This window comes from Vanellus vanellus (genome assembly GCF_965231255.1).
Source record: "Vanellus vanellus genome assembly, chromosome: 1".
Lineage (NCBI taxonomy): Eukaryota > Metazoa > Chordata > Aves > Charadriiformes > Charadriidae > Vanellus > Vanellus vanellus.
Genome location: NC_138905.1, coordinates 41,122,401 through 41,147,897, shown reverse-complemented (window position 1 = coordinate 41,147,897; position 25,497 = coordinate 41,122,401). Strand labels below are relative to the sequence as shown.

The 25,497-nt window shown below is 39.7% G+C and overlaps 1 protein-coding gene across 1 annotated transcript; it reads right to left on the bottom strand.

The window, feature by feature from the left end:
* Nucleotides 1-8,167: 8,167 nt before the first annotated feature.
* Nucleotides 8,168-22,163, bottom strand: RAB21 (RAB21, member RAS oncogene family). Its single transcript, XM_082498214.1, has 7 exons — nt 21,760-22,163; nt 14,600-14,659; nt 14,312-14,419; nt 12,719-12,782; nt 11,806-11,860; nt 11,294-11,382; nt 8,168-10,374 (listed from the first exon to the last, which is right to left on the bottom strand). Exons 1-7 carry the CDS (start codon nt 21,904-21,906, stop codon nt 10,235-10,237), a joined length of 663 nt encoding a protein of 220 aa, XP_082354340.1. The 5' UTR covers nt 21,907-22,163; the 3' UTR covers nt 8,168-10,234.
* Nucleotides 22,164-25,497: the final 3,334 nt, after the last annotated feature.

Here is a 25,497-nt window from a genome sequence, read left to right as displayed (position 1 = left end):
CTAGACCCAGCACTCCAGAAGTCTCTCACCAGGGCTGAGGGGAAGGATCACCTCCCTCAACCTGTTGGCAGTTCTCTTCCTGATGCAGATCAGGATGCTTTTGGCCTTTGCTGCTGGTTCATAGCCAACTTGTTATGCACCACAACACTCATCCTTCTCTGCAAAGCTGCTTTCCAGCCAGTCAGTCCTCAGCCTATAATGGTGCTTTATGTTATTTCAGTTTACAAGCCTGGATGATCCACACCGCCAAGTCCCATAAGCTGACACAGTGCTAGCATGTTCCTCTCCCTTCTCCATAACCTCATTAAGAAAATGACGGGGCATGCCGCAGCTCTACACTGAAGTCTAAGCCTTTTCACACTACACCGATGGGAATCTAACAAGGAAAGTATCTTCATCTTGGTGGCCCACTCTGCTCTAATAAGGAATCTTCTGCCATGTAAAGGTAGTCACAGCACCCTGCCAGCACTGAGTGTGCAGCCAGCAAGTGGTCCTGGCTTTTCTCTGGTTTCTGTTGCTGTCATAGCTGCAAGTTTAGCTATTATTGCTATGCCAAGAGCTGCAGCAGCTGCTAGTGTTGTTCATGCTGCTATTTCAGCAGGGCTCCAAGACCCATTCCTGTATTCAGAAGTGTTAGCTGCCCACATGCCAACCGCATGAAAACCTGGCCTGCACAAGACAAGTGCAGATTCTGTCAAGTCCTTCCATCCCAGGCTTAATTTGTACAAACAAAAACCCCACAGCAGAGGGAAAAGGAAAAAAAAAAAAAAAAAAAAAAAAAAAAAAGAGAGAAATAGTGCCAAAAATCTCTTTCCCTTTGACCTTCTGCTTATAGGAAATGAATATATTCCAAGTCTTGCTTTAACAGATGAAACCCACGATTGTTCCAGGCTACTCAATTTGTCACAGATCGCAAACAGACAGTAAATGGGGTGGTGTCCTGGACTCAGTGCAGCAGGACACACAGGAGGAAGCTGCAGACCAGGCTTCTCTTGAATTCCTCATATTCTGAGAGGTATCAGTCCTTAGTGTGGACAATATTATAGGCAATAAAGGAGATATCCCAGAATTTAGCTGCCACATGCTCTTGTTTTCCACATACAAGACGACAAGGTAAAAAAAGAAACCTCCCCTTGTACTCCACAATTGGGAAAGCAGGAGAATGGATGTAGCCAGAGCCTGATCTCTCAAGCGAAGCTGGGGTACTGACCTACAATCAACCTTGCTGTTTAATCATTAGTGCGCTTTTTTATATGACTATAGCCCCTACCAGAGTAATACCTAGACATAGCATGGGGAACAGCACAGCCACTCCAAGCAGACAGCATGTAAATATGATTTAAAGGGCAGGAGAAGATTTAGTCACCTGGATGAAAGTTGCACTGTACTATTTGCTCTTGAGACCAGAGCTCCTTATGCACTCTGGCCTCATTTATTTGCCAGTAAAAATATAGCCTCTGGTACCAGCTGGTATTTTCTCCTTGCTAATTATCTCTACCTCAATGTAGAAATTAAGAAATGAAGGTATGATAGCCTTCCTGACCTGTTCCTCTAAGAAAACACAACAGAACCTGCACAAGCAGACCATGTGAGTATAGTAATGTTCCACGCTTAGCTGCCTTCTGCCACAAGGTTAGACAAGGATAGGGACAAAGAAATTAAGTACACACAGACTGAAATTAAAAGGAAGGAAATCCCATTCCCCAGCAGCATTTATTTGTATTTAGAGTGTGAAGGCATGGAGATGTAACAAGATGTGAAGGCAATACACTGGATGATGAGCTTTCTTCAAGTATTTGCACCGTGTCACATTTTGTATATCCATAACCACAGCTGTGAGGTCCTCTTTGTGAACTTGATATTCTTCTTTATAGAATCATATCATGTTTAGGTTGGAAGGGACCTTAAAGACCATACGCATATCAAGTATTAATAGAATTCCAGAATATGAAACAACCCAAAACATACACGATTTGTCATAAGAAAACATTACAGTTGGTACAACTGATCACAATTTTACAATGGCTTTGTTATCTCATGGGACAGGAAGCTTTTTTTAAAATATAAGAGCAGCAGAGCAGATACCAACATGAAATGCTCTGCATTTGTCATGCAAGGAGAGATTCATGATTGCATCAGCCTCCACAGAGACTAGTTGGAAGCTATCCGAGAGTGATGACTAAACAGAAACTGATCTGTTGTTTGCCGACTGGCACAGACTAGTATTGCCAGAGCTAGGAATGCAGAAAGCACAGACAAATAGTAGTAACCCCATTGGTTCTACATATGCATTACACCACCACCAGGCAACATTTCCTGGAAAGAGCAGGAAACTAATGGAACAATTGTTTTAGGGTGGGGATAGTCAATGCTGTATTTCAGCCCAACCATTCAAAAGGCAATGCTAAGCATGAGTCTGAGCTACTGACACAATACTTCCTTCCTCCTCTTAACTTGCCATCATAAGCCACTTCAGAGGTTGCTCTACTTCCCAAGCAGAAATCCCTAAGTTTCTGAAAAAGAATGAGTATGCCATGGTGCCAAGCCAAGTACACACATACTGAAAGGATGGTCAAGATTCCTTGAAGGCTCAAATCAAAGTACAATTTAGTATCATGTTAAGCCTCAAACCAACTTCTCTAATCAGTAGCGGCACATCTTATAGTTGAGGATTATTTGCAATTACTCTGTCACAGAACAATGGGAGAGTAGGCTGGCAATCAGGTGCATTGGATACTCCGCTGCCTCTTGCTGTTTGAAACATCCACCATATGACTCCGATTGCAGGGTGTAACTACAGGCAGCACCCTTGCTCTTCATCATTTAATACAGCCCCTTTAATGAGATACTTACAGTCTTTGGAAAGACTAAATCTATGAAGGAACTACATTTACCCTAAAAAAAGCTCTTAAGATTTTTGGTTTCTTGACCAAAAAATTCTCACCAAATAGAAAACAGACTTTCTGACATAAAAATAGAAAGATATAGTTACTGACTTTGAAAAAGTGCAAATGAAAGGGCTAAGAACAGCCAAAGCAGGAACTGTGCAAACTCCCATTATCTTGCCCCACTTTTCCTATTGCTTGCTGTTTTCGCTCACAATGTCCATCCAGTTCAAATCCACAGCATCAGCTGAACAGCAGCTTTCACTAAGGAAGTGTGCACAAACATTCATTACAGAGGTAAGACATCAGTAGTATTAACACATAATTGGTGGAAAATTCCCAGTCTTGAGCCTTGGTTCCATGTTTGACTTGGTTTTGCTGCTCCTTTAGCATACAGGCAGTGTGCCTGGGGCTATCATTAAATTGACAAATGTGGTTCAACAGTAACTGCTTCTGCCTCATGAACTGCTCTAGGCTGCCAAAGACCAATTTTGCAAATCAAAGCTGCATTTTGATGGGTCCCCGCTCACAATACAGTCTCCGGGGTATATGCTAGCATAATGTAAAGCAACATCACTAAGCCTGGTTTGGCATCTTAAAGCCATCTTTCATCACATCATATTCAGATAGGTTCAGAAATATGTTATTGTATTTCTAACATAAAAAACCTGTGGTCTCAGTTTTTACCAAATCTCTTTGTAAGTCAGGTCACTGGCCGCAGTGGGCACTACTCCAGTAATTTTCAGGGCCACTTTATTACAGACTGTTCATCAAGTTTCAAATTCTGTGACTTACCAAAATGTAGCATAACATTTTTCAGATATGACAGTAACAAAGAGTTCCCAGGTCTGTTTTCTTGTATTGATTTTCAGTACATATTTTTCCCCCCTTTTTCCATGTAAGTGGATCCATTTCCACTTACATGCATTTTCACTTTTAATATTAGGCACTGATAGAAGAGCAGTCATGCTAAAGAAGTTTTGTTTCCCTAGTTGATTGGAATTAATTTATCACAGAACTATCTTCATGTAAACACACTAGTATATGAAATACTCTAGGATGTATTTAAGAACTCCACCTGCAGCAATGTACTGGGAAAAGTAAGGTTTGTGAAGGCTCTGCTAGATACTATTTTTCAATGTGTATTTTTTTAAAAAATTCTTTTATCCATCAATGCCAAATAGCATATTCCTACAACACCTGACAATGTCAAGTTACCTGATATTAAAAATACAGTGTACTTTTCAGTGTTAGCTTTTGCCCTGCTAACAGCTTCTCTGGGTTCAAAGAAGAATTTCTATTGATTTAGCCCGATAAGCTCATTGAGCTTATCTGTTGAGAAAAATCCAATATAACGATCATTACAATGCCCATATGATCAAATAGTACTGATGGCACTTAAAGATTTAGGTACCAAGCACTCTCCTCTTTCCACTAAGTAAAGCCCAATTAGGCAGTTTAAGTTTCCTGTTCTGAAAAAGAGAAACTACTTGTTTTCTTCCACTGTGAGTCCCAAAATTGTTGATCTTTCAGAATGGAGTGATGGTTAACTTGAAGAGGGGTCTCTAATCTAACAGTTTCAACAGCTCAAGAGAGATCCATTGCCAACTACTTGGCAACAGATAAGAAAGAAGTCCTTGCTCTCTCCAATCCTCTGTACTTCGATTTCTTCGAAGTCACTTCCAGTGTCCAAGAACCAGGAGTCAGGTACCAGAGGTAGCAAGGACTTGCCATCAAACTTCAAATACTCTCTCCTCACTAGTTTGGGGGCAGGATACAACCAATTGCTGGGGAAGATTGCTGTAACACTGTTAGTCATTGTCCTTTGTCGTATTACTTTCAAATTGCATTGCTTCTAGGTGACCTACAATGAAGTCTTAAAGCCCTTGCAAGAGATCATTGAGACTAGATACACTGATAAAAATGACCTGTCAAGAAATATGAAAAGCTCTTCATGGGGGGGGGGGGAGTTCTCAAACTGGGAGGAACTGGGTATTACTGCTGTAGTACTTAGCACTGTATAGAAGAGCTAGAGCAGCAAGCAGAGAACTTTCTTGAACAGGGGGATCTCCAGCACAGAAAATTTCCTGTAAAATTAATTCATTAAAAGTGAGGATCAGTGCAGCCAACAAGCAGGACAAGAGGGACAGAAGCCCTCTTCATGTTCACTCTGCAGCTACATTGGGTCATGCTGCTTGCCTGCATGTGTAAAGCAGTGGAAATAGGTGGAAACAGTTATTTTTGCAGTCTTATCTTTCAATATCCTGGTATTGAATAAATACAAATCAAAGCTCCAAAATGTCCAGTGGAATATAAATGAGTACACAGCTCCTCCCTACTGTCATAGACATTATTTTAGAGTTGTAGAACACGCTAATCAATTGAAGGTTTTGGCCTTGTTTGGTAAACTTAAGTCTTGGAAAACATTAAGAACCAGAAGAGATCAGCTTCAAATAAATTTTCTTTTTGAAAGTAGAACAATTTGTAATTTTAATCAGATTACAGTAGAACTTTTTCCAAACCAAAATCTTTTATCTTGCACAGAATAATACCTTTGTCATAATGGTGACAGTTTCATAGATTCTCACTTTTCAAGCCAACTCAAGACAAGAAACATTTTGCATTCTCCACAACTCTCAAAACTGCTTCTCCAACTCATTCTGCTCAATATAGTGGCAAATAACAGCTCCAAAAATGCAAGAGGGAAGAATATACATTGTTATTATTTGATAGAAAAAGCCTAAATTCAGTAGAAGACTGTATCACCAAGATGCACATGTTGGTTCTAAATAGAGGAAAAACCCTGGTGTTGTGCAAAATCCCCCAAAGGGTAGCATGAGCAACAGCACCCAGCACAAAGCGAGCTAGTTTTGGGGCTCTTTGTTGAGCTTGTGCAGCAACTAGTGCCAAGGATCTCTCTCTTCATCTGCAACTCCTTAACACAACTGCAGTAAAAGTTAACTTCATGAAGAGATTTATTTCCTGACTCGTAAGGAAAAAAATTACCTAAGGTTTGATGCAAACTAAGGTTAACAAAGTCAGTTAACTATAACGCTTATAAATTAGCATATTCTAGTCAAGTTTTAAGTAGGTTAGCATTGTGTCTGAAAACCTGTTCAAAGCTAATTGCCTTTTCTTTAGTGAAGCAAAAATGGTATTTCACAGAAGGAAAAATAACCTAGCAAGTAATCTTAGAAAAGTCTTAAATTAGGCAACTACCATTGCTGATAATGACACACTAGCAACTCCACCAAGAAATGGTTAACTCAGCACCTCACTCAGCAGCCCACTACCAGTACCTTCAGGTTTTCCTACCTGCCTTTTTCTTTCTACTTCTTTTTCTTCCACAAAAGGCAGGAAAATAGAGGTGGCTGGCTCCAACTCTTATTCCCATACTCTATCATTCATACCACTTAACTGCTTTCAGCTTGTTGAGAATCTTGAGCTCCATTTGTCCTCAAGCAGGACTCCTGTTCCCCTTACCTTCTTTAAACTGTTTTTTCTGGCAGCATCCAACATTTTCAGAGAACTCCATTTGAGCTCTAACCACCTTCTGTGACCTCAAACCTTTCTGCAAAGCTTTTTTCATCTGGAATCTAAAGTAAAAGTTGAATTACTAGGTTTCTGCAACAGCGGTAGGCAGAGATACCAGCTAAACACCTAGAACAATAAAAAGTGGCAGGATAAAGAGGGCTAAGAAATACTTTTAATGTGGTAGTAAGCAAGAGTGCCTGTCCATAATGTGTGAGCACTGAAAAGCATGTATTAAAGGCAACACTCAATTACTTAATTGCCTCAAGAGACCAACCAATGCAGTTCATCTGAACATTGCACGTCCCCATCTTGGAACCATATGCGAGTTTACTGCAAATCAAAGTCATCATCTCCAACCTTTACAGCTAGTTACACTCATCTCTAAGTACTACACATCTGAATTTATGAGTTTCCTTGTCTGAATCAGTCTATCTGGTCTTTTATAACTTTTGAACTATAGCCTAAGTGCAATAACACAGTGTCCATGAAGAACTCCAAATATATACACACTGCTGCATTGAGGTTTTTGGACTTTGGCTTGTTAGATTTTATTTCAGCAGGTGATAGTTTCATAGGTAGCTTAAGTATTCATAGCAGCAGCATCAAATCTGTGAGCAAGTACTTAAAGTTGGTTTAGAAAGATATTTGTACTCATATACCATAATAGAAAAGGTCTAACTTACTGATGTTTGTCAAGATTTACTCTGAGGAAGCGCGCCCAACATTGACTTACATGCTGTAGCAGGTGTCTGCAGGGTAGAAAATACCAGTCAATAGAGGTACTTTCTAAAGACAGATGTAGTTGTTCTCTTGCACTGTTCTCAGAAGACTGAAAAAATAGCTTACTAGTTTTCAGCAACAGCAGTTAGCAACAAGAAAACAGTTTTCCTTAACACACAGAAACCAGACAATCTAAACAGATCCCAGCAAACACAAGGGTCCTGAAAACCAAACCACACAGTAGTAATACCAGGTTACTGAGTAAGATCCTGACCAAATACAGAAAATTAAGCTATCTGTGCTTTCCCATATATATTTAATGCAAAGAACACTCTAGATATCTTCAATACAGGTGATTTTTCCTCGAACTGTTGTATTTTGGCTGCTAACAGTGAATAGCTGAAGTCTTATGATAATCAGTCTAAGCAATCCATAATGTTTTTACTTGTGTCTTGGAAATCAACTTCCCTGACTTCATGAAGCTATAGTTCTTTTGAAAGGTAATATAATGATACCCTGCTAAGCACAGGTTTTAAGTTCCATAAATAAAGTCCAATCAAACTGCAGCTTAGACCGGAAGGTTTCCGGAGTGTTTTTCATGCTGTAGCTTAAGAAAAGTAACTTCTGAGAATTTTTTTTTTTTTTTTAAAGTATTTTGCCAACAGCAACCAGAACCTTTCTTAATCATACAAAATTGTCAGCTTCCTTACCCCACCTAGGTTTTCTGTAGTAATAGTTTCAGTTTTGTAAGAGACTTAAGAGTTAGTATCAACACAGCTTTGTTAGTTTTGTAATTGACAAGAGTCACACAGAATGCCCCTACCACAAAATACACTAAAGAAAAAATATCTTTAGCTGCAGGCAGAAAGATATATTCTACACACTGCTTCTATTTCAAAGTAGTCAAACATAACATTCTCCTGGGTAAACACCCAATATTAATTTCCAGACCAGAATTCCATTTGTCCACTTCAAGGAAGTGGAGAAAGCTCTGCTCTGGAGAGAACACATAGGATCTGGTGTAGGTAAGCCCTCATGACTCATCTACTTATCAAGTTTAGTTGAGGTTGGGTGGGTTGTTTGTCAGAGTTTGTTTTTTCCCCCCCATCTCTACAAAAAATGCAGAGATTCAAATGAAGTTTGAATAAAGAAGTCTGAAACTCTTATGAGGAGATTCTGGTCTTGAACATAGTCTCACCAGTTTCACTCCTCATATCAATATTGTACCACTTACAAGACTGACTTTCATCTAACTGTATGGATTTGAAGGTACTGGTTTTAAATCAAACTGACCTGTTTTTCAACTTTGGCAAGGCTCACTGTTAAGTTAGATATGAGAATGTTAACGGTGTTGCTACATATACAGACATATAATCATGAATTTTTGATTCACACCAAAGCTATGCGCAGTCAAGAAACTTTATCTTCACTAGCATGAAGAAGTCACCTTTGTTCAACACACAACAATGTCAGAAGAGCACAGCAATGGTAGTTTAAGAGAAAGCATCTACACCACAGTTTAGACAGAAAGGGAAAGAGTGCACCAGGACCAGTCTGTATCAAAGCCATCTATTATTTCAGAGAAAATAAAAATCATATTGAGACAGCACACTTCTCTTACGCGGACTGATTAGTTACTGTTACCCCTTTTCTGCATCAAAATATACCCACACCATTCAATGCATTCATATGCAATACTAATTCTACCCTTCAGAAAAAGGAAGGCCAAGGAATATTCTATTTTGTCATAGACATCACCTTTACTGTTTTTCCAAGCATGACAACTTAAAGTAAAAAAAAAAAAAAAAGTCAGAGCACAAAACATTTTGAAGTTTCAGCCACCACCATTTGTGTTCCTTTGTGATAGTAGTTTATACATGTTGTTTCTGAAAACCCTCCTCCCAAGACTTAAACGGGCTTCAAAACACTTTACAAGAGAAAGAGCAAGTCAGGAATAAGTTCAATTCTGTCTAGTATCCCAAAAGTTACAATTACATCTTGTAAGTTTCATGTCTTCCACTTCATCACTCCAAATTAGAAGCAGCTCTAGTTAATGCCAATTCATTTGTTCATTCAAGCCCTGCAATACCAGGGGAAAAAAAAAAGTTATGCTCATTAATAATTTATAATGCTGTCTTGGGACACAAATGTATTAACGCAGCTTAAGAGTTTCCCATGCATCTGGTTTACTGACTACCAGACAGACTTTCTGGGGATATTCTGAGAGGCCAAAGTAACTGCAGAGGCAAGATATATGCGTGCACCAACTGTTTTAGCTGGGAGTCAAACACCTCAACGTTAAACAGCAGTCAAATGAAGCATTCCCTTCCCACTAAGGAGGTACTCTAAATACTGTTACTTGACAGAAAAGGCTTAAAAAAATGCTGTAGCTATGAATGTACCAAAAAAGCTGTTTTCAAGGTAGGGGGAACAGAATGAACAATTCAACAATACACATGAAAAGCTTGCATCTTTCACTGACTTAGTCACTTCACAATCACTGACAAGACTGATGTACATATTTCTGCACCTGCAATTGTAGAAGCAGATAAAATATTTAATATGTAATTTACAATGTATTTTACCAGCTTGGGATACAGGATGAACAGAATATATCAAAGTAGTTGACAGTTATAGGCTTTTAGAGGCCCTGCAAAAATATTACTTCAGATATCTGCTAATTTAAAAAAAAAAAATCAATTTGCATTTTAGAAGTGATACAATTCAATCTACCACAAAATACAAAGAGCTGCAAAAACATATATCATTCCAACAACAATGTATATAAGTTATTAAATAATGATCTGATTTAAAAGAATATAAATGAAGCCTTTAAGTAGGTCTTTTCTACATGCATATTATTCCTCATTAAAGAAAAATATGTAAAAAGGCCATTGGTAATTGCTTTGTTAACCACTGTAGAAAATGCCAATTCTCTGGTCACAGACGCCACTAGTTTAGCACTTAAGGTCTCTGCAGTGTTACATGTGATTATTTTTAAATACTGTTAATTCTATTACTCCATTGGTAAAGAATGCGTGACTTGGAATATGGCAGTCTTCATATTGAGAGGGCAGTGATGCACAGTTTTATAGTTATCCAGAAGAACAGCACCCTCCAGTGCTCTGTACTTGTGGCTCATCATCAATGATCTGTACACCTCGCCTTGCTGCTCCTGACTGACTGGAACCATTGCCTCTTGCTCTTTCATCCACTTGAGCAGTTTCTATCATTCCTGTAAAGGAAGAAATGTATTAGATGACATTCCAGTGCATTTTCACACAAGACTTTGAGATCTGAATCTACTTGAGTTATAGGCACAGAGAGAAAGTTCAGCAAGACTGGTTCTCCTATTTATTATGCAGAACTAAGTACTCTGGTATCACACAGCATAGCTGCAAGAACATACTTAAATCTTCTTCCTAAAGCACCAAACATCCAGCAGCTCCTGTTGACTAAGGGAGACCTTAGACACACAGATGTTTTGGAGCTAGTGACTTCAAAAAGCTAGATTTACCCACCCATATCAAAAACATTCTGTTAAAGAAAAACAAAAACACACACACCACACATACTACCCCACCCTCACAAAAAAAAAAAAAACTAAAAAAACCAGCCTACCCTACAGATACACAGGTGAAGTTTTCCTGAAATTCTTCTAAGAACACAGCAATTAGTACAGCTTCCCTGTGTTACAACATTTTTATCCTACATTCCATCATCTTTACCATCTGCATAGACTGCTGTGTAAAATCTGCATCATTACAATCCTGAGTTTATGATTTGTAATAGACATCATTTGAGAAGATTTTTGAAAGAGGCCGAAACAGAGCATTTGAAGCAGCCAATAGCAAGACCAGTCACATGAAGTTTGATTTGAAGTTACTATTTGTGCATGCCGAGTGAAACGGCAGTGAGTGGCCCAACAGAGTGACAAAAAGACATTTTTGAAGTAGAGCATGAATTTGCAATATTGTAAGCATTCATACATCAAGTTTCCATAGCTGTTACAATACACAGGTGGTTTGAAGCAGACTCAGATGAAGTCAGTTCTTAGTAATAGTTTACATTAAAGCTTTTCTATATGGTTTTAGGCATCCTGAAGCCTTGAGCATTTTGTGAATGAGCTCTTTACCAAACTAGAGAATACCTACTTTTACAAAGGTCAAGAAACAGTTCTTCAATTCCTTTGTTCTGTTTAGCTGAAGTATGATAATGTTTTGCTCCAACAGATTCAGCATACCTGTAGGAATGCAGATACAGAACTTCATTGTACTGAAGGACTCAACCCTTCCAAGACACTTTACATGAAGAAAAAAGATGGTCACAAGAGTTCAGAGTTAATCTACGCATGCTGATTTAATGTAAAAAGGGAATTATGTGGTTAAAACTGCCACGATTCATGAAAAACACTAGATGAAATAATGAAAGTTTCATGTCTAGAAATTAATTTAAACTGCAAATGTTGACTTTAATTACGTACAACTCTCAAGTTACACACTTTGGTCAGTAAGGATATTCTGGGACTCATATCAACAGAACACGTAACACAGCAGCCAGCTAGGCACTGCTAGTTTATGCCTGCCATTTGTTAACAGCATCACAAGTTTATTACTCCAGCATAATTCTGCAATGACTGTTTCTAGTAATAATTAGTGTTACTTACGTTTCTGCTTCTTGCACTGAAACATGTCTCTCTTTTTCCAAGTCTATTTTGTTACCTGTTGGAAACAAGTTAATCTTTCAAGTCTTCGTACTCCAAAGTTAACCAAAAGAAAGCAGTCATGTAATCATTGTACCCCATTATTTTCTTACAAGCTGTCCCAGTAAAGAACAAGTCTTACACAGGTCTCAATTTGGAGCACAACAATATGATTTAAGAATCCCCTTTCACACAACAGGCAATGAAGATGAAGTTCTACTTTTGTAGAGATCAGGATAGCTAAAAACTTACATATAAGCCACTAATTCAGCCTTCTGCTTTTCTTTTGTAATTTATCAGGCAGCTTATCTGTGCTGCAGAAGTAGTTTTTGTAAATTATCCATACATGTATCCTCCTGAACATGTTCTAATCACTAGATACTATTTTAAATGTAAACCCAGTATTTCTGCTGCATTGTTTGCATTGAAATATCCAAGCCTTAAGACTCATTCCACCCCCCCAAGCACTTGATTATGAAAACAGACAAGCATCCAGTCTATGCCACTAACAACAGTAAAGAACATGATGTTTGAGTGCGTACAAGAAGGGTTTGACACATTTGAGATTTAGGTTTCATTTCTCTTTGTTAAACTACAGTCTGTGGGTATCTGTACCACACACATCTGACATGGAAAAACAAGTTGTTTAATGATACACCAAGCTAACTCTTATTTTCCTTAATGTGATCTCCTGGAAAATTCTAGCTCCAACTGAATTTTAAATATCAATTAAAAAATCAAAACGAATTAAATATCAATATCATTTACTCCTTCACATGTACAAGCTGTCCAAGCAGTGTTTGGAAGGTGCTATTAATCAAAAGAAGCATCTCTGATTCAGGTAGTCATTGGAATCACATGTCAAAAAAAGACTTACCTACTATACATAAACAGATTTCATTTCCCAACATTTTTCTTAATTCCTTAACCCAGTTTTTTACCTGCAAAAAGAACAGAGTAAGTTTATTTTCACTTGATCTACTACTAGCTCAAGCACTGTGGAACTGACTGATTTCTTTTATTAACTGTTTACTCTAAACTTGAAACAAACAGGTTTAGATCAACATAGACAAAGTATTCTTTAGATAACAACCCACAGCCCTTGTTCAGCAGGTTTTACTTTGCAGTTGAAATTAAGAGCCAATGATTTAAGTAAAATGGTTCAATTACTCCAGAAATACAACTCCCCATACTGGTGTTAGCCCCACTCCAAAGAACAAGTTCACTGCATTGGCCACTTTAGGTCAGGCAAGAGATCGTATCAACAGGCACTTACTGACAGATCACAAATGGTACTTCAAAGTTAGAGGTACATAAACTGAGTTGTTCAGGTTAGATTATAACAAATGTTTGTTTCCTGAGAGAACAGATGGGACAAGAACGTCAAGTTAGCTGATGGTAAGGTATCTGTTACCAACCGTCATGCTTTGAAGTTTTACGATCACTGCAGTGACTTAGGGACTGCTATTTTAAGGGAATTTATGTTGAGAAGAGAAGCAATCACTTCCAGAACCCCAAAATAGTTAAGATACATGACACAGAGGTAGTTATGCAGTAACTTCTGCAAATTAACCTTTCCTCTTTTTTTCCCCCTGAGAATTTAAGTGTTTTGACATCACAGAATTTACTAAGTAGGGCTCAGCATGAAAAGGCACAAGTTGAAGCGGTACTGACAAGCCATCACAATTCTGCAGGTAGGGGACAAGAGTTTAACTGCTAGCACAAGTGCTTTACTTGCCCTACATCAGGCTATTTAAATTACTTAAGCTGTTGTGGAACTACACCCTTACATTACTTCTATCACCGCTAACCCAAGCCTTGCCCATACAATCACACTTACTCCTCTACACAGAAGTCCTGCTACTTTTGCCACAAGCTAATCAGAGACAAACACTTCGGAAAGAGTGCCACCAGCTTTCAGCTGGAACATCCTACAGAGTGATAGCATTGATTTGACACAGGGTTGGAAAAAAACTCACCTGCCCAGACTGATCAACTAATACTGCTGTAACAGAATTAGCCATCAAATTTCAGGTTTTGATGAGGATTTGAAGCCCAAATATCTATTATCACTGAGAAACTAATGCTTCCTATCATATATTGCAATTTCAGAGTTCTCAGATCTGTAAGAGGTCATGTTACAATATCTTTCAGAAATTTGTTTTATACACTAGAGATTAATATTGCATACTATCACAACAGTACTGGCTTATGTTTATAACCTGTAACAGGCAACTTCTACATCTAGTTCTAGGGTGTTCTTTGAATAACCCTGCTAGAACTTTACTAGACTGAAAAAGTCAGCCTTCAAAAGAATACTAATAAGGCATATACTTCCATTATATGGTCTAAATTTGCAGATGTAATGTATTGCTATTGCTGAAAACAGAAGATTCCCATTTACACACATATAACAGATTACCTTTCAATCAGTTTACATCTCACACAGAGGTAAAAATCTGTCCAGTACCTTTTGAAAAGAGTCTTCATCTGTTATATCATATACTAGAATAGCGCCATTAGAATCCCTGTAGTAGATCGGCCCCAATGCATGAAATCTTTCTTGACCAGCTGTATCCTGCATTTGAATTACACTTGTTAGCATTTAAGACAAAGCAAACCATCCTTCAAGAAACTCCAAATACTTTGAAATTTTACTTTAAGAAGTGCCTGACATTTGAGTTCTAGTAAGCCTCAGTAATTATTCAGGAAAATAGTCCATTTAGCACAGGGAGGGAAAACAAGAAAGTAAACATACCCATATTGCAAGGTTTACTCTTTTCCCACCAATATTTAGCTTCTTTGTAAGAAAAGAGGCCTGGAAAGCAAAACAGATTAAAGTTTTACATACAAATGTCTCATTTGACTTCAGATTAATTTACTAATAAAAACATCTGAATCAAGAAAAGACAGATTTCTGGATCAAAATACTCTAAGCCAGAAGGCTGAGTCAATACTAAGCCAGTTACTCATTTTGCTACAGTTTGCCAGGAGTCTATTCTAAATAAGTTTGGCTTAAGTCAATCATTTACTACATCTTTTTGCTGTTTTGGATGATTTGGGAAGGATAAGAGAGTTGTGTGGAAAGAGTCTGAATTCACAACACTGGTAAGTATAAGCTGAACTCGAAGCATTTCACAAGAGTACAGGAAGGATGGGTAGGAACCAGCCAAACAGGATTTTGAATTTGCAGGAATTAGGCAAAGTAGCTCACTACTACTGAGCTAACAAAACAATATAGTTTGAGTTTACTGATAAACTTTTCAGAACACTGGTATTCTGCAAGTTTTCTTGTCTGTTTCTTTTCCTTTTTCTTGCTGAAGTGAGCCCACAACTCTCCCCATCTGTTTTGGAGGGCTTTTTTATGGCAGTAGTGGGGTTTGCGGTTTTAGAGTTCCCCCCCCCCCCAGACACTGTTCCTCAAGGCACGGTGATATGCTTCTCAGCTAGCATATGAAGGAAAGCAAGCAGCAGGACAACAAAAGCCTCAGATAGAGCAGCTTGTATATAAGAATTCCACTACATTATCTTCGTAAAACATTTTAGAGGACCAGAGTATAATGCAAGGTTAGTCTAATTTCAGCAACTCAAAAGTATGTCTGTTCTCCAAGCCTGTATGATCCACATTTTCAAACACCACCTCTCTTACCAAGTGTATAATTCAGTGGCTAAAAAGGAGTATAGTTTAATACAAGTTTTAGTTTAGAACAGGGTCTGAAGGAGCTAATACATTAGGTACCTGCTTCTCTTGTTCTGAAGGCTAGCAGTAACATGTTAACAGACAATTCAGTTGCCGAGGGTTAACTTTTGTCTTTTTCTTTAAATCATACCCAGTTTTCCTTTCAGTTTCACCTCAACTTGCATTTGGAAACTGACAAGCAGTCAGTGGTATCTTACAATACATTCATCCCAGATTATTTTAGGCTGGACTGTAGCAGCTCAACATGAGCCCTCTGTATGAGCACTGACCAGACAGAACTGACTAAAAGTCACATGCACATGGAAAGTGTCACAGGCCAGATCAGCTGCTTAAATCAGCTTGCTGCTTAACTACATAAGCAACCAGTACACACACCAGAGACCATGGTAGTTCAATTTTCATCAGCGTAAACCATTACAAAAGTGCCTCTCTGGAGCAGTGCCTGTATTACAGTTAAAGTCATCACAGTCAGCTGCTAGAGCAGCTCCTGCTCTTCAGCTACTTCCCTATCATCAACTCTGGCACCTGTATGACCTAAAGTGAGATGATTCAAAGTAAGGTAGCAAATAGCAAAGAACTAATCACTATGACCATTGCATTCACCATAACTAAAGCATTAATGTTACCCCTTCAGTCTACAGTGAGGTGGCATAAGTCAACTTCAGAAAAAGTTCCAGACAACATGTTAAAAGTATTTAACACTTTAGCCAGCTTGTAACCAACAGCTTAACAGCAGAGCAACAAGGCTTAAACATCAGGAAAACTAGTTTGTTAATCAAAAACTCTGCAGAAAGTAGTTTATGGCTTTCAGCTAGCTGTCCCTAAGGATTATCTGATCAGTGTCTAGTCTTCATATCATAATTTGTTCTACTACAGAGTTTAAAAGCCAAAAGCTTAGAGGTGATTTCAGAAGTTTCAATTCACCAACACTTGGGCTGTATTAAGAAAAGGTATGGTTAGGCACAATAAGTCAAGCTTACCTGACAGTGTTTTATTGATCTGCTGTACTACAGTACTTGATATTCTATTGTAAGTTTCAAAGAAAAAGTTCTTCTGAGCACTGTTTGCTTTTGTCACAACACTGACCATCAAGTTGATATGAATTTCACATAAGTGTTTGAGAATCACATTTCTGGACCAAAACACAGAAAAATCCTTCACAGGAACGGGATTTATATTTAAAAACAAAACCCAGAGAACTCAGTATCCATAAAGTTATATCTAAAGCCATGATGATATTGGCCCAATTAATAGCACAGATATCTTTACTATCTGAAAGAGCAAATATTAAAGTAGTCTTATCCCCATAGAAAAGTTTTACTCAAGTATCACCAGTCTTTCAGGTCACTACAGCTTTTGACAGCAATACAGTCTTTTAGCACTGTAAGTTGAGTATTTCCTTTCCTATATACTCAAGTATTAGAAGACCCATACTTTCAAGTGTCTCCTGCAAAAAAAAAAAAAAAAATAATCACAGGAGACTGTGGCAATTGTACTTGCTCTCTGCATTAAGACTTGATAAATTTGTGGTAATTAAGTTTTAGCCTACCTAAAGTCTTATGCCCCTAGCCAAAAAAGGACAGAACATCCTGTATCAGATATCTTGATTACAAGCAAGTTTGTCTAAAAAGCTGACCCGAGAACGAGACTGGGTCTCGTTTGAAGTAGCCATGGTTAGTAATGAGCAGACGACTTTGTGAACATGCTGCAAGAAACAGTCAATACTATATTCCAGATTAAATACTTCTTTCCTGTTCATTGTGTTCATATACTTGAAGAATACTGTTAGCGTGCTCCATTCTTGAATTAATAGGTATGAGTAAGTTTGGCATATTTACTATCAGTAAAGTGTATTTTACAGCCACGGTGACAACAGGCCAGAGGCAAACCAGGTAATATTTACCTTTTAACACCACCACACTCCCCCCACCTTCAAGTTCCATTTGTCTCATGGAAGAGCAAGGTTACTACTCTTCACTCATTCTGAGGTTAGACACCAAAAAAAAAAAAAAGTCAGGTGCACAGCAAGACTATGTTGTTTTTAGAAATTTGATGGGGATCCCAACATGGAAGGAAGATCCTTAACTACTGTTTTGAAATAGTTTAGGAAAAGTCAGCTGGTAAGAGTCAGCTGCCAAGAGTATCAAAGCCTTTGAAATCAGTACAGCCTAGACAGTATTAGGTAATTACACATCGAAGAGGTTTCAACATTTTTTTCTAATCTCCAAAGAAGTTATCAAATTAAGTAATACAGATTTAAGTCCGAGTTGTGACTCAACTTAAAATCAGTAACTTCCTTCCATATTATTTTCATTACTAAGGCAATTCATTTTTGCTAGGACTTTCAAAAAACCGCAAATGTATAGGACCACAGTTAATTCCAAGATAAGTAATCTCAAACATGCCTTTGAAGTAAGCTACCAATTTTGGTATTTTGGCTCTAGTGTCTTATGACTGGTCTGAAGAATACTTATACACTTAGAAGAACTGGAAATTTATTATAAGAGCTAAATTATAAGAGCTAAAATCCCATTCTCTTTATGTGTCTGTAGAAAGTCTTTTCTTTTAATTCTTTCTTCTAAGAGCTTAGTTTTGCATGTCCATCAGGACCTGTTAAGACCTGACAAAGGGGCCCAAGTAAACACAAGACACACCTAGAAAATATTCTCTTGAAAGTCACTGCATAAAAGCAGGTGTACGTCACCTGCCCCTTGACTGTTTCACCATCAACAGAGACAAGCCAGGTATACCAACACTGCATATAGCACTGAACCTCCTTGTACTGTCTTCCCCCCCCCCCCCCCCCCCCCCCAGCTACCTTAGACAGCCAAGACAGCTTTTCCAGGTTATGCAAGTCCACCAAAGCAATAAGGATCTGTATGGTATGATTAGCACCACATCAGTGGCTCTTTTGGGTTTGATATTTTGCGGCCCTCCACACATTTGAGAGATCAGTACACAAAAGTTGTATTTATCTTGAGTAATTAGCTAACAGAAAGTGTCTACCAGAATGTTTTAAAAAAAAGTTTAACAATAGGTTTATTGTTGCAGTAATTCCAGCACAGTTCACTTTTATCAATTTATAGCTTAGTGTCATTTTATCAAGACAAAAGCACTGGCCTCGATATTTCAATCAGTGGGAACTAATTCTAACTGTCCTACCAGGTTTGACCACAGGTTATGGATTGTATTCAATGCTTGCAAAAAACCCTACCTTTCTGCATCAGATTTTTCACATTATTCTAGGTAAACGTTTTCTTATGTGAATCAGTAGCTACCTTAATTTCAATGTGCAGGTCATCAGTATCTTGGGTACATGACTTGATGCTAACTACAGTAACACATCCCAGCAGCCTCCTAACCTCAAACGAAGTTTCAGTTCACCATTTCCCCTCTAGCTAGCATTTAGGGAAGAGAGGAGGGGGGTGGGTAGAAGAGAAGAGAAACAGCTCCCTTTCACTAAAAGCCTTCTGTTAGTAGCACAAGAGAAACTCTCCTATTTGGGTGTACACAGGTTAACTTCACAATAGAATAACACAAGTATTAGAATTCAGATAGGAAAGCATAGATATACATTAGATGAAAATTCACACTGACTAATTTAAAGACTTCCTGTGCTCTCCTCCCATCATCAGGCTCATTGCAGGAAACACCAGCCAACATCACTAAATAAAGTTTTGAGAAGGCTACAATCTCATCCTTTTTGTTGCAACCATATTGAAATAGAGCACTACATAGTACTTTCTGTTTTTCTAAATCAGGGATCACTGTGGATGGAGAGCTCTTGTGTCAGTATCTAGTGGTCTTTTCATATGATTCATCACCGTGGCTCCTTTGCCGAACCAGAAGTAGTATTTATCTAATTCCGGCTTTATTGGAACAAAAGTAAGTTGCTGCCATACTTTGAACTGATGTCATAAGACAAGGCCACCTTATTAGATTAAGTCTTTAAAGAAAAAAAAAAAAAAAAGTCGCTTCACTGCTTAATCAGATATCCTAGCTTCTCATCTTATTTTTTAAGGGATGTTTGGATTTGCTAGTGGAAGAGCTAACTAAAACTTTCTTCTAGAACAGTAAGATGTAGGAAAACAAGAATAATAAAGGTAACACTTCATAAGTGCACATGACGTACAGCAAGATTCAACAGCAATTAACATTATATTTTACAATCAATAAGATGTATATGTGGCTAAGGAGGCTCAGAACAGAAAAGCAAGTGAGTTGAGAAACACAGTGCAGTCAGTTAAAAGATACAGGTACCAACCAGAAACGTAATCACAGTGGAGAAACAAAATCTCAGTATCAAGTGTAAGCATGTGCTTCCACTCCTGTACAAGCACACACACAGCCCTCCAGACATTCAAACCCAAAAGCTCTCAAGCCATAGTATCTGGAAACATTTCACTGTCTACATTCTGGAGCCATTTGAAGGTCCATTTTATGACATCTGTGACTAGAGTCTGTATTCCAACTCACTTTTTGCTTCTGATTTCAGGTTTTCTACTACAGATTTAAAGAACATTATTGACAAAAAACCCACCCAGCTGCATCACATGACTACTCAGCTCTACTCTATCTACATGTGGTATCAGAATTCAGCTATACATGATCATTTTGATGCACTGATTGTTTGCTCAATGCTACACTTCAGCTGAAAATTACAACTGCAACTCTGATGCTTACAAGCTACTAGTCATTTCTGTAGGTAACAAATATCAATTACCTCTATGGCAACTGGAGCTACAATCCGCTTGCCATAAAATACCACACTAGTAAACCCACCAATAGATTCATCTAACAGCAGAGTATGAACATAAGGCAACTACGTTTAAAACATGTTCTTTTTGGCTCTTTATAGCAAAAGTGGAGCAACTGTATCTGTTTATGAAACATTCACTGTATTGTTTCTAGTACTTCTCTAACATTTCTTTGGTTTTAAGGGACAGTTTCACTATTAGATACTTCCGAGATACTCAACCCACAAGAATTTCCCCCTAAACGCACAGGAATAGTGTGCAAACTACCCTAGGGCTCTACTGCGGCATCATCTACTATTTATTCTGTACTTCACAGAACCTCAAAATTAGTTAAAAACCCACTAGTGACCCACATGGTGGCAGGTTTGTTTCTTTATTCACAAAAAAAAAAAGCATTCAGAACAGTACAGTGCTAAAACAATACTTTTCATGACTGCCAAGAAAGATGCTGTGCAACTGGTGTAAATAATTAGAGGCAAATAAACACCCGCAAATAGATGCAAATAAAAAGGTTAAGCAAGCAGAGACATCCGAAAAGACTTAACATACAACCCACAAAATGTTTAAAATATCTTTTCTGAGACTATATACAATATAGGCATTTTACTTGATACCATGGCATACATGCCATTCAACACTAATAGGTAATGAACAAACATTGCTTTCACGCAGACACCATCACACATTCACAAGTGGAACATCACTGTTTAGTTCTTTATAAGTTAGCAGACAGTACTACTGAGAATTGGGCCAAAATTCAGGGAGATAATGTGACAAGCAAGTAAGCCTTAAGAATCTTTTCTCTTATTAAATCATAAGCCTTAATCTCATAAACCATTTTGTGAAAGCTGTTCTCTTTGAACAGTGGTATTTAGGTAGTTTCAGTGTTAGGATTCGAGAACAGGAGGAAGACTATAATTAACAGGAACACAGCACACCCGAAACACTTAGTCATCAGTCCACTACCAATGATTACAATAACATTACTTTCAAATCACACTGCCCAAGATTCAAATAAAGACATTCATATGCATAACTGGCAAAAAAACCCCGAACAGCTAGTATTGAGAATAGAAACAAGGCCTTTAAGTACTAAAAGCTTAAGTCTGAGGCGTGAAAAGAACCAGAAAATTAGCTTCCAGCAAACGGCCACCATTTAAAGCGCGGCAGCGGTCACTCCAGCCTCCGTTAAGCAGTAAAAAAGGAGGGCAAGCACCGAAACCCTAGTGCGGGTTTACGGAGCGACACTCCACGAACCCCAGAGCGGAAGGGGCAGGCCGGTGAGCGCCACAGGGCGACCGGGGGCGGGCTGGCACCAGCCAGAAACCCTAGGAGGTGGGCAAAGGAAGGGGAAAAGAGCAGCAGACCCCCCCCCCTCCACCGTCCCCCACCCCCTCGGCCTGGCCCGGTAGCTCCGGACAGGGGCTCCCCGCCCGCCCCCGGCGCCGTCGCGGCCCGCACCTGCAGGGTGGTGATGTGCTTGTCGTTGAACTTGTTTTCGCAGTAGCGCAGCACCAGGGAGGTCTTCCCCACGCAGCCCTCCCCGAGCAGCACCACCTTGAAGGAGAAGCTGCGGCCCCCGGCCGCCGCCCCGGCTCCCGCCGCCATCCGCGCCCCGCCGCCGCCTCACATCAACGGTCCGCACCGCGACGCGCCGCTGTCGTCGCCGCCGCCGCCGCCACCACCACCAACCCTCACCGCCGCCCACCGGAACAGGCACCCGTGGGGGAGCGGAAGGGTGAACTCGCCGGGCGGGAGCGAGAGGGGACGGTGCCGCCGAGACCCCGGGGCGGCGCGGGGGAGGCTGAGGGGAGAGACGCCGACAGACACAACGTTCCCTTCAACCGACAACCCCGCTCCCCCTAATGGCGTCTTCTTCCTCCTACGTCACACGCCGCTCGGTCACGCGCACGGCCCCCGCCGCCAATGGGAGGGGCGGACGCGGGGGGAGGGGCGGGACCTGAGGGGGCGGGGCGTGCGGCGGAGCGGGGAGGGGTGGCGGCGGTGGCGCCTCGTCTGGGTGCTCCGTCGGGCAGGGGCGGTCTGGTTCGGTTCGCTCCTACATGAGTGGCCGCAGGGGCACGGGAGCAGCGGTGTAAGTGTATGTGCTCTGCCTGCGGCTCTGTGGGCGCCGGCGGCCTCCTCGCTCCGGGGCAGGCCGGCCTGCGAGGCTGAGAAGGGGCGTGGGGAGGTGAATCACCTCCCGACAGCGGCTGGATTTTTCCATTGCCCGTAAAGGGCAGCCGGAGGGGCGCCTCGCAGAGGTCCGCCGTGGGGTGAGAGCGAGCTCCTCCTCAGGCCTGTCCCTCCGCAGTGCCTAAAAATACCCGCCTGTCCCCAAAACACGTAATGGAGGGGAGCGGTGAGGCGGACCGCTGAAGGGGCGACGCTCCAGGCCCGAGGGCGGCAAATAGCTTTACCATATCTAGAAACAAACCGTCGGTAGGAATGGAAACCCATGCAAGATTTATATGCGCATGTGAATTTGCTTTTAAATGCCATATTAAGGCTTTCAAATGAAGCAAGTGTATCTACCAGACATCCCCGTGTGAGCAGGAGGCCAAAGCCTCTGACAAACAGATGATGAACATCATAGGCACGGGTTTTGTTCCAGCTTCAATGGCCCTGTCCATGCAAACGAAGTTATACGAGTCTCAGTGTTTGCAAACAACCAGTCCATAATAAAATGCTTTAAAACTGATGTGAGAGCAGGCGATGAAAAAGGCATAAGAAGAATGTTCTTTTCCTAAAATGAAGAGGTCTGGTAGTGTTTCATACGCTCAAGAACTAGATAACTGCCTTGTAACACTAGGTATCATTCCTTCCTTAGTTAAAAGCCATCCTCACAAACCAACCCAGGCTACTGCAGCGTAACTTCTCTCTGATGATCGTTTAGTGGTAAGAAAAATAAGGCTTATGAAAAGGCATCATAGTGCAATTTCTCTGTCAGATAGTATGTGTGAGAAAGAATAGAGGAAAGAACAGAGAATGTGTCCAGGAGAACAAAGATCAAATTTCCTAAAGCAAGAAGCCTCGTTATGAAGAGCATTACATTCACATACAAAATGGGTTGTTTTTTATTTTCTCCAGATGTAAATAAAGTAAACCTTTTTATTTTATCCAGATGTAAATAAAGGAAATGGGACAAGGTAGAAAATCAATGCAGACACAATCTTCAGGAGTATCTTTTCTTTAAATAAATTCCCAGTTTTATTAGCACATAAGTGGTTTCAGCAAGTTGCTATAAAAATACTGTTTTGTTGGAAAGTGGTGCTGGCTTCTGTCAATCATGCCTTCTGTGTATAGGCAGTAAAACTGACTGGCATGTTATTCTTCTTTCAGGCTGAATAGAAGGAGGTAAGATTGGGTTCGGATTAAGGTTGCCAGAGACAATGGAAATCAATGCTCGTGAGCACAAGCTGCTTGCAGGGCCCAGCAGGTTGAGGCTTTCCTGGCTATCTGGTGGCAAATGCGTCTGCTGTAACACAGGGCTGAGTGGAACGCTGTCTTGAAAACTGTTAGCAAAACCCCTTCCTGTTCCTGTAGCTTCTTAAAGTTTTCAACAAAAGCAGGTTCTACATACATTCTTTATAAAGGCACAGGATTATACTGAAGAATACACCTGATTTTTATTTTTCAGTTCTCCTTTGAGTAGAAATGATCCATGTATCAGTTACATCTTTTTGGTTAAAAGGGTACTTTCTGCATGGGTGATTTTTCATCAACCTTAAGTCAAGTGTATTCTTATACTAAACACTGTGATGGACATACAGGCTACCTTCCAGTGAGAGTTGAAGCTTTGAAAGGAGCTATAGGAAAGATACCCTGTATGAAGTGCATGTGCTGAATGGGCCTGACAGCGTAACCGTGAGCATTGTTTTTCTAACAGAGGGCACAGCAAAGCTTAAAGCACCAACTGAAGCTCATTTCTGGCAGACTGTATTTCTCCAAGAGGCCTTTTTAGTGTGCAGAGTTAGAAGATGCATCTTCCCACTGACAGTAGGCTGCTGCGAGTAACTACTGTGTTCCATCATTTCTGTTTTCCTCTCTTTCATCTAGAACCTGTGATTACTGATTTCCTTGTATGAGAAGTCCTGTACCTTCCAAAACTTCAGCCATCAGTGCTAAAAGAAATTAAAAGGCTGATCTGGCTGAAACCAGATAATTCTGTCAGAGCTACCTAAAGTGTCAACATTTCAGTGTAATCTGATAAGCATGACTCATTAAAATCTGCAGGTTTAACTATCTGTGATAGTTATCAAGTTATTTTAATAGTGTTAATTTAATTTGGGAAGTGTTTATTTTATTTCAGCGTATTTGGGAAGAGAATGCTTCTTTTTCATTTAATTTGGTGTGCTTCCCCTTTTTACATAGCTTCCTAAAAATACTTTTGCAAACTTTGTTTTAACTATGTTGCTGATTACATCTGCATGAAAAATGCCTTTTGAGACATATTTTCTATTTCACAAAGAAACTACAATGCCCTGTATGTTATTATACCAAAACAAATTGCACCCCTGTATCCTTTGCCATTACCTTTTATCATGCTTGGTAAGACTTTACTCAAGCCTTTGGTATCTCTGAAAGTGAAAATCATGTGCTTCTTTTGGCTTGCTTTATAAAAATTAGATGTCTCAATTCCAGTGTAAACATAAGTGCATGTAGTAGCTGTACAGCAGAGATACTGTTGTTGATTAAACCTACAACACCATGAACACCTCCCATGCCATTGACAACACACACCTGATTTCTAGGATAATTATGATTTTCCTGGAATATATAAAGGTGGCAGTTGTTTTGCAGATAAATGTCAGTCTTACATTTGCATTTTTTTCCTAGGAGAATATTTCTGAGCATAATTTGCCATAGTTCAGTACAGTGCTCTGATTTTATCAGATTTGCTTGGAAAAGAAAGATAGTACGAAATCGCAGCCAAATAATGTACAGTTGTATAAGATCAAATGGCTCTTTGAAACTGTAGAGATGTCCATAAAAGCAAGAAATCAGAGCAGGGAAAAACAAAACAACAACAAAACCCCCACTTAAAGTGAAGTTAGTGATATAGTCTCAGTAGTGGCAGGAAAGAGAGATGCTCAGAATGTAGTGTGTGCATTTGTGCTTCTAACATGACTGATACAAACATCCAGTCTAGACAGAGAGACAGTAAATGCTATTCTACCAAAAGGCAATCACAGGTAA

Bases quoted from the DNA above. Each gene is read 5' to 3' on its own strand.
- RAB21 (XM_082498214.1), bottom strand. From the start codon at position 21,906: ATGGCGGCGGGAGCCGGGGCGGCGGCCGGGGGCCGCAGCTTCTCCTTC. The intron at 11,383-11,805 runs GTAAGTAACACT...GCATTCCTACAG, and splicing joins TCAGTGCAAGAAGCAGAAAC to GTATGCTGAATCTGTTGGAG. The intron at 10,375-11,293 runs GTAGGTATTCTC...CTTCCTTTACAG, and splicing joins GTTTCTTGACCTTTGTAAAA to GAATGATAGAAACTGCTCAA.